Source organism: Belonocnema kinseyi, chromosome 2 (assembly GCF_010883055.1).
Source record: "Belonocnema kinseyi isolate 2016_QV_RU_SX_M_011 chromosome 2, B_treatae_v1, whole genome shotgun sequence".
NCBI classification, from domain to species: domain Eukaryota; kingdom Metazoa; phylum Arthropoda; class Insecta; order Hymenoptera; family Cynipidae; genus Belonocnema; species Belonocnema kinseyi.
In genome coordinates, this window is record NC_046658.1 from 85,226,085 (window position 1) to 85,235,362 (window position 9,278).

General features: G+C 33.5%; 1 protein-coding gene across 1 annotated transcript; it reads right to left on the bottom strand.

Moving 5' to 3' along the window:
* Positions 1 to 335: 335 nt before the first annotated feature.
* On the bottom strand, positions 336 to 1,592 carry LOC117167653 (histone-lysine N-methyltransferase MECOM-like). Its single transcript, XM_033352738.1, has 2 exons — positions 1,372 to 1,592; positions 336 to 1,289 (listed from the first exon to the last, which is right to left on the bottom strand). Exons 1-2 carry the CDS (start codon positions 1,568 to 1,570, stop codon positions 979 to 981), a joined length of 510 nt encoding a protein of 169 aa, XP_033208629.1. The 5' UTR covers positions 1,571 to 1,592; the 3' UTR covers positions 336 to 978.
* Between the last annotated feature and the right edge of the window lie 7,686 nt (positions 1,593 to 9,278).

A 9,278-nucleotide genomic window follows, 5' to 3' on the forward strand; every position in this document is an offset into this window, starting at 1 on the left:
AAATTTTTTAAAAAGAATGCGCATTTGTTTCAAACGGGACAATGCAGATACGTCTGTTTTAACACCAATGCAAGTTATGAATTATAATAATATACATTTATGGGAATGATATAAAATTTCAGGGATAAACTCGAGTGCGAAGCAGGAGATACGTGATGAGAATGTGTTCGTTAAAGCCGAAGGAGCTTTAGCAAAAGAGAAATCACAATCAACAAATTACTGTTGTCGATGCTTTCACCTTTAGTTTTAAAAATTCTATGCACAAAGATCGAGCGCGTAGAGCGAGGTAAATACATTATCGAGCGCAAAGCGCGAGAACCAACAGTCGCGCGCCCTAAGCGTGCTCAAACTTGCGAGCCACGCGCATAGCGCGCGATGTGAATGTGCCCGCCAAGCAGGCAGATTTTTGGTTTCATTACAACCGGGAGAGTCCGCTACTTCCATGTAGGTTGGGACCAAACAACAGACATCTGCTAATTTTTACAATTTTGTATTGAAACTGCCATTGTTTATAAGTATTTTATGAAGTGCTGGAGATAGGAAAAAATGGATAACATTTTTAGAGACTCTATTCAAATCAAATGATCTTGCCTCAAGACGTAAAGTTTTTTCTTTAATTCGAAAATATTCGCCTGAAAACATTAAAAAAACACCCAACTCTCGTTTTCAGTCTCCTCGTTTTCGGCCTTTCTAGAACTGCTGGCGCTCGCAGTTTCTCAGCGGTTCAGACGATACTGACTGTTTACGTTTCGATCCCCCTAAATTCAGTCCGAGGCTCTTTGTAGGCAACCCAAGACACAATCAAGACCAAATATTTTTACCCGGGATGGTCATAAATGTATTCTTTATGTTTAAATTGCTTTTCGCAGAATTTACATGCGAACAGTGGCCTGATGCAGCATTCGAGTTTTGTATACTCATACAAGTGATGTTTGTATTTATAGGTTTAAATAAAAATGCTCTCATTCGCACTTTTGTTTAACACGTCGCGAAATAATAGGCTTTTTGTTTCTTTGTTTTCTGGTGCACTTGAGCTACATGGCGCTGAAGGTGTGCATTCCGCTTAAATCGTCGGTCGCAGAAGTTACATCTGAACTGCGGTGTGACGCCGCATTCGAATTTTAGATGACGACCTAAATTTCCTTCCTGAGTATAACTTCGCCCACACTTTTCGCATTTGTATTTATTTTCCGGTTTTGATTCCACAATTCTCTGGGTCCTAGTACGGGTCTGCAGTCTGTTCTGACCAGCAAACATATTAGGCTGTCTCATATTTGCTGTCTCTTGATCTGAAAGTTTAAGAAAACATCATTTTAAATTTTAGGCTTTCTTGTTTTAGATAAGATATTTTCATTACAAATCCTGTCATACCTTGTATAAGTTCTTCCTTTATGTCCGCAGTTATATATTTTTCGGTAGACTGATTCCCAACGCAGAGAAGATTGGGCTCGTCGCTCTCGGGTGTCCAAAAAACAGTTTCAAATTCCAAAAAGTGACCAGGGTGAAGAGCAGAAAATGGTCCGGAATCTGGTCTTTCTGTTGATGTCTTCGCATCACCTTTATAATTCATGGTGCTTCTTGACGCACTCTGTCGATCTAGAAAATGATAACGTGAAAGGTACAATTAGTATTTTCTGATCATTTCAATCATTATCTTATAGTAGATAAATATTTAATTATTTACTCATGCACATAACATTATATTACAATTTGTCTTCAAAATTTGTGTCGTATTTTATGTTTGTAGGAGTGCAATATTTTTTTACAATAAGGAAGATAGGTATCACAAAAGGTGCATGCAGTTATATAAAATTATATTACGGAAACGAGTTAATTTTATTTCCATCAGTTGATGATTGAGTGATAACACTTCCGAGTCAATAAAAAGGAAAATGGTAAATAATATATGCCTTCTCATTACTATACTTTTCCCAAATGAACAAAACGTATAAGAAAGTATATATTTAAGAGAAGCAATTCATGTCGATATCGATGGAGAGAAAAAAATCATACTTTAAATAATTTCATCCTGTATTTTCAAAATGTTGTCACTATAATATTTACTTATGCAATTTAAAGTCTTGGCATCAGAATTATTGCCATATTTTCTTTAGAATTAAGATTTTGCCTTTGCTTCGTGTGTTTTACAGAAACAGCATCAAATTCCAAAAATTCACCGCAGTGAAGAGCAGAATATGTTTCACCACTTGGTCTCCATGTTGATTTCTTCGATTCAATCTTCAAATTCTTGTTGTAAGTTGGATCACTCGGTTGATCCAGACAATTAAAAATGAAAAGATTCAATTAGCAATTTCAGATTATTTAAATTGTTAACCTGTAGAAGACATATATTTAATACGAAAGTTTGGGAACCTCGGAGGAACATGTAATTAATTTTTAATTAATTTCAAATCAAAAAAAGTGTCTGCACAAAAAGATTATTCTATTTTTTAAATATAATTATGAAAACGAGTTCAGTTTACTTCCATCACTTGATAGATGAGCTGTAACACTTTCTAGTAAATCAAGAAGAATAATGGAAATAATATATAGCTTTTTATATCTACATTTTTCTCGGATAAACCAAAAGAGTTATAACAATTAATACATTGTACAAAAGTAATGTATTTTGATAGCCATGAAGAGCAAATTTAATTTTTTGGGACCTTTGCAAAGTAAAATTCGGTATTAAGTAGTGATGCTCAGCACGTTTAGTTAAGGTTATGCAAGTCTTGAATATAATGCGAAAAAGAGTTTTTTCGCGTACCAAATAACTATTACGTATTGCGATGTTTTAAAATAATATTTTGGGACAAGATACTCTTTTCTTTTATTGTCTAGCCACAATAGTCACAAATAAATTGTGGTTTGACCCCTGCATGTTCTGCACGGTAATGCCGACTTAAGGAGTGTGTGTAACTGTAACTTCGAGAACACTTGTTGCAATCATACTTCTTTTGCGATGCTTTTAAGTTGGTTTTCTGGTGCATGCGAACTATATGACACCGAAGGTTTGTATTTCGTTTAAATCTTCTTTCGCAGAAGTTACATCTGAACTGTGGCATGACGTCGCATTCTAATTTTTGGTGACGAGTTAAATTTCCTTCACGGTTATAGCTTCGCCCACACTTCCCGCATGTCTGTATCTTTTCCGGTTTTGATTATTGAATTTGCTCCTTATTATGGTTCTGCGTTTTCTTCTTAACAGCAAAAATATTAGCTTCTCTAATATCTGCGGTACACGATCTTGTCTTATATTTTTCTTCGCGTTTCAGGCCTGTGTGTCTCTTGATCTGAAAATTTAACAACATATCATTTCCAATTTTTTGGTTCACAATTTCATTTAAGATATTTTAATTAAAAATCTACTTATACCTTGTATGATGTCTTCCTTTACTCTCAAAGTTTCGGCAATGCCGTATTTAAGTAGAATTTTGGAGCCAGAAGAAATGTCAGTAGTAAGACGTTTATCGTTTAAGTGATTTCTTTCGGAATGAATATTATATTCTTCCCTCTCCTGTTTACAAAACACAGTTTCAAATCCCGAAAAGTTATGGCAAAGAAGAGCAGCATATCACTCTTGAAATACTTGACGTTGCTTGAAGCACTCGTTTGATCTAGAAAATTATAACATAAAAGATTAAATCAGTAATTTCAATTATTTCAATCAGTATCCTGTAACATACACTGCCCTGCAAAAGTTTGAACTCACTTAGATAAATCTTTTTTTTTGTTGTTGTATTTATCACTTTAATTATACCGGAGCTAAAAAAATGTCTCTTTAAAAGGTTGATTGTTTTCGAAATTCTGTTTAAAATAAGCCCAGGGTGAAGCCAATTTGTCTAGGTTTTAAGTAGATATGGCAAAATTAGTGTAAATTTCAATGTTTTCTTAATTTTTCAATAACTTTCGAAATAGTCAACGTTTTTCCATGTTCTTAGGCTTATTTCAAAGCTTTTTTACCGTATCATAACAGCTTACGAGTATAAATCGTAAAAAATGTCTTTTCGAATTGCAAGAACTTGAAATTGTAATAAAAAAGTTGGATAAATTTGAAATCATCTTATCTGTAGGCAAATCAGAATCAAAGTAAAATAAATATATATTTTGGGGAAATTACATAGAAAATTCATGATTATATATTTCATATATTTTACAAAAATATTTTTGTTCGTAAAAATAATATTTCAATTTATCCAACTTTTATTTTACAAATTCAAGTTCTTGCAATTCGAAAAGAAATCTGTTAAGATTTATGCTCGTAACCTGTTGTGATACGGTTTAAAAAAGCTTTAAAATGAGCCCAAGAACATTGAAAAACGTTGACTATTTCTGAAGTTCTTGAAAATTTAAGAAAACATTGAAATTTACACTATTTTTGCAATATCTGCTTAAGAACTAGACAAATTGTTATTAAACAGAATTTCGAAAACAATCAACCTTTTAAAGAGACATATTTTTAGCTCCGGTATAATTAAAGCGATAAATAAAAAAAAAACAATTTATCTAAGCGAGTCCAAACTTTTGCAGGGCAGTGTATATAATCAATAACTCATACACAATCACAGTACACTAGACTTTGTTTGGAAAACTTTCAATCTTATTATATTTTCGTAGAAGTACCCTATTTTATACATTAACAAAGGAAAGGGAGCAACAAAAGAGCATGCATGAAATTTGAAATCAATATTAAAATTTAAAAAACTGTTTCTATAGAAAAAAGTATAGAATTTTTAGTGAAATAATATCAAATTGTTAAATTTACTTTTATCAGTAGATAACGGCGAAGTAATACTTGCTATTAAATCAAAAAGAAAATGGTACACTGAGAAAAATTGACGACAAACGGTATAATATATTTTTTATGATACATAAATGATGTTAGCCCTTTTGGAAGTGAATGAAGAGGGGCTAATGCTCTGGTTTTTACTTCTTAGGGAGTGAAAAGTGACGTCAGAGGCGAATAATGAAAATTATACATCTATAAGCTCACATGTTAGGATAATCAGCCAAATCACCATAACATTGTAAGAAAATTTGGATTACAGACAATAGAATTTTGCCGTAATTTATGGAAAGTTACCATACATAATTAAATTAAAATTATCTGTTGAAAAAAAGATCCTACTCCATCTTCACTCAATTGGTAATCGAACTACAAAACTTCTGATTTCAGGTCAGGTACTGTTCCAATTAAGCTATTACAGGGATCAGAATAAGAACTCTTAATTCAAGAAAATAACGCTAATTTTTAGCTAGAAGTTAATGGTACAAGTAACCATTAACACCTTGCCAAAAATTAGCGTTATTTTCTTCATTTAAGAGTTCTTATTCTGATCCCTCTAATAGCTTAATTGGAAAAGCACCTGACCTGAAATCAGAATTTTTGCGGACATATATATATATATATTTATATACATTTTTAGATTAAATTCTGGGTAATTTATCTTAAGTTAGTATAAATTACGAAAAAGTTTAATAAATTTACAAAGTTTGATAAAAATGTTTGAAATTGGATTTTGGATAATTTATTTATTTATTTTATGCAGTTTCTCAGGGGAGCAGGGCGAGAGCGGTTGCGACATTATATATATAAATACATGTTCTAATAAAAAACGAGTTAGGCGTCCCTCACTATATATGTTTCGATCACTCCGAAATCAGGCCAAGGTTATTTGAAGGCATCCCCCGACACTTCACTGAACGCGAGAGTTTGGTGTATGGGATAAAATCATGACTGCATTTCGAGAATGCAGGTGCATAATATACCAATTTAGCAACAATAACTTGTTTGTCTCACTTTTATATATATTTTTTATTGATTTTAAGCGAAACCGTTTTAACTACATGCCAATTATACTTATATTTATATTATCGATTTTATTACAATATTTTTTGATAATTTTCGATATATTTTTATACAGATCTGATGAGAAAACCATCTTGAAATCAGAATTGAATTCGATCATTTTATTAAAATAAGCATACCCAGGATTACCTATATCTTTTCCAAATAATTAAAATGTATCACAACAGATCGTACACTTAATGTGAATAATTCATATTGGTATCGGTGAAGAGCAAATTTATTCGATGACTTTAGTCATTAAAATTTATTGCTAAATGTCGAAGATGGTGCATTTTAAGATATATTGACATATCGGTAACATTTAAGTAGCAATAGAGAAATATCTTATGTACACCAAACTCTCGCTTTTAGTCACCCCCTTATCAGCCTTCTTGGAACTTCTGGCTCAAGCAGTTTCTCAGGGGAGCAGGGCAAAAGCAGCCGCAACATTATATATATTGGAAACGAGTCAGGTCCTCACTGTTTACGTTTCGAAACCTCCGAAATCAGTCCAAGGTTATTTGAAGGCAACCCCCGGCACTTGACTGAAAGGGAGAGTTTGGTGTATTATGTATTATGTATTATAAATCATTAGATATGCTCCGCCGCCACCGTATAAACATGGAATGATGTCTCAGGAGTATATATGCGAAGTTTGGTGATGATTCATGTCTGTGTTTGCATTTTATGCCGCGACATAAATAAACACATTCAACTTTAGATATGTAGAGAGATACATGGATAGATGTTAAAGAGAAATATCTGATATACTATGTATTAAGATTGATTATATGCATAGGGTACTAACATATACACTTAAATGCGCATTATTAATTAGATAGTTAAATTTGGATGTACAATTGATGTAATTTCGAGAAAAATTAATTGAATAATACATCTTGATCGATGTTACATTAATGATTGAGGAAAACTTTCAGATGTAAAGTAATTCAATCGTTTGAAGTACTTTGCTCGAGTAGAGAAAAAAATCAAAAGAACATTTTTTTTGAAAAAAAAACACTTAATAATCCTTTCTTATCTTAACGAGTAGGCAGTAAAACTTGATAGTTAATAAAAAATAATATATTAAAAAATAATATTAATATCGTGGTGGCTCATCCAGGTAGCCGCTTGGACTTCACTTTAGAGGTTCTTGGTTCGATTTCTAAGCCGATAAATCTGTAATTTTTTTTAAATTTTCTATTACCGCAGTCCGGAACTGATGATATAAACCGAAGAAGCTAACTATTCAAAACCCAACTCGAACAAAAATGTCGGACAGAAAAATGAATTTGTTCACTTGCTTTAATTAATTAATAAAACAATATCCTTCGGAAACTTTAAGAAGTAAAATAGAGTATTACACAGTGATTATCACAACATTTAATTTAATTGACACAATTATTTATTATCAGACGAAAAAAATTGTTTAAAGCTAGTATGAGAAATTGCTTGCGGATTGAAGTTTCCCATATAGTACCGGCAAAAATTGTCAATCCACTAGGAAAGTCGTATTAAAACCATGGCTCTTTTTTCTGGTTACCTCAGCAAATATTAAATAAGACAAATTTAAAAAAAAATAGTTAAAAAGCTTATTAAATTCCAAACAGATTGGGTCCTAGTTGAAGTATTTTACAATAAGCAGAGGCCGAGACAGCAGTTTTCGTTCTTATCTTCTCCATATATCACAACGCTGCTCAAGGCTGGTGACCTTCTCAGCATGAAAACAAAAACACAAACCCTAGTCGACTCTCTCGGTTCCAGTTCTACCTCCCCCCTCTCCCAACCCTCCCTTATTGACTGAAGTTTTTGGTAGGACTGACATTAGAACTACAATTTCCACCATATGACGATTTGATACTTAACTTTGACATGATTTCGACTCAAAAATAAACTTATTGCATAAAGGTGTTAGTTGGGCGTATAATCTAAACAATGATTAATACAAACTACCAAATAGCCTCGGAAAGGACTGGAACTTTTAATGACAAAAGGCATGCACACGGAAAATCTAAAGGTCATTTTTCAGGCGACGAATGGAGACTGGGTGTTTGGAATGCTAGGGGAGTAAATAATCTCAAGGTAAAAGAATTGCGTGAAACTATGGACGTGAAGAAACTAGATATTTTATGCGTGCCCGAAACAAAGAAAAAGGGATGCGAAACTAAAGACATAAAAAACGGTGTGTTGAAAGGCGGATTTGAAATATGGTCAGGAGTAGACTGTGAATCACATGGTAAACAAGGAGTAGGTCTGATTTTGAATGAAAGAGGAAAGCAGCATCTCGGAGACCATGGTTTCGTGTCTCCCAGACTGCTGTGGGCTAGAATGAAAGTAGGAATCAGAAGACTATTTATCATGAACAGTTGGGTGGGCATCCAAAATCAGGATACAGAAAGAGTATTAGGTAATTTTGGGGATCCAAGAACAAACTATAACGGAGATAAATTAGTTGGTCTATGCTTAGAAAGGGGTCTGTTTATTACAAATACTTGGTTTAGCCATAAAATGATCCACATGTACACCTGGTCTAAAGGAAATAGCCGCAGTATAATTGACTTTGTTGTTGCGGAAGAAAGACTAAGAGAGTTAGTCAAAGATACAAGGGTCATGAGGGGTCCTGAATGCAATACTGATCATAACCTTCTGATCTCAAAAATTAACTTAGGTCGGGGATGGAGAAAAAAGAGAACCAAGAAAGCAAAACAAACGCGAATCAAAATTGAAAACCTACAGAAACCGGATGTGCGAATAGATTTCCAAAATAAGATAATCGAAAGCATAGATAGGGCAACATGGGAGGACCGTATAAAAAACAAAGATATAGAGGACGCCTGGACAATGTTACGGGATATCCTTGTTAGATGTAATATCGAAGAGTGTGGTACCGCAGTTGTACGAAGAATGTCTGGTGATGCGTGGTGGAATGATGAAATTCAGGTTACCCAAAAAGTAAAAAGAGAAGCGTACAAGAGAACTGTGAACACCGCAGGTCTTAGCAATGAGGAAAGAAATAGACGTAGAAATGATTATAGACGCGAAAACAGGATACTTAAACGATTAGTTAAAGGAAGTAAAGATACAATTAGAGCAGAAGAAGAGCTAAAAATACAAAACGACTTTGGAGGAAGCAGGAAACTACTTTATAAAAAAATGAAAGGAAACAAAAGTACAGAAATTTTCAACATGAGAAATATTAGGGGGAAATGGTATATGATGCAGACGAAATACTAGAGGCTTTCAGAGACTATTTTAGGAGACAATTCAGAAATGAAGCTATGGGACACCACAACTGCGATGTTGAACACGATGCGATGGAAAACTCAACTGAAAAAGTCTGTGTCACTGAGGTTAGGGACATAATTAAGAACTTGAAAAACGGTAAGGCTGCCGGGGTAGACGGTATTAACGCTGAAATGCTTAAACACGG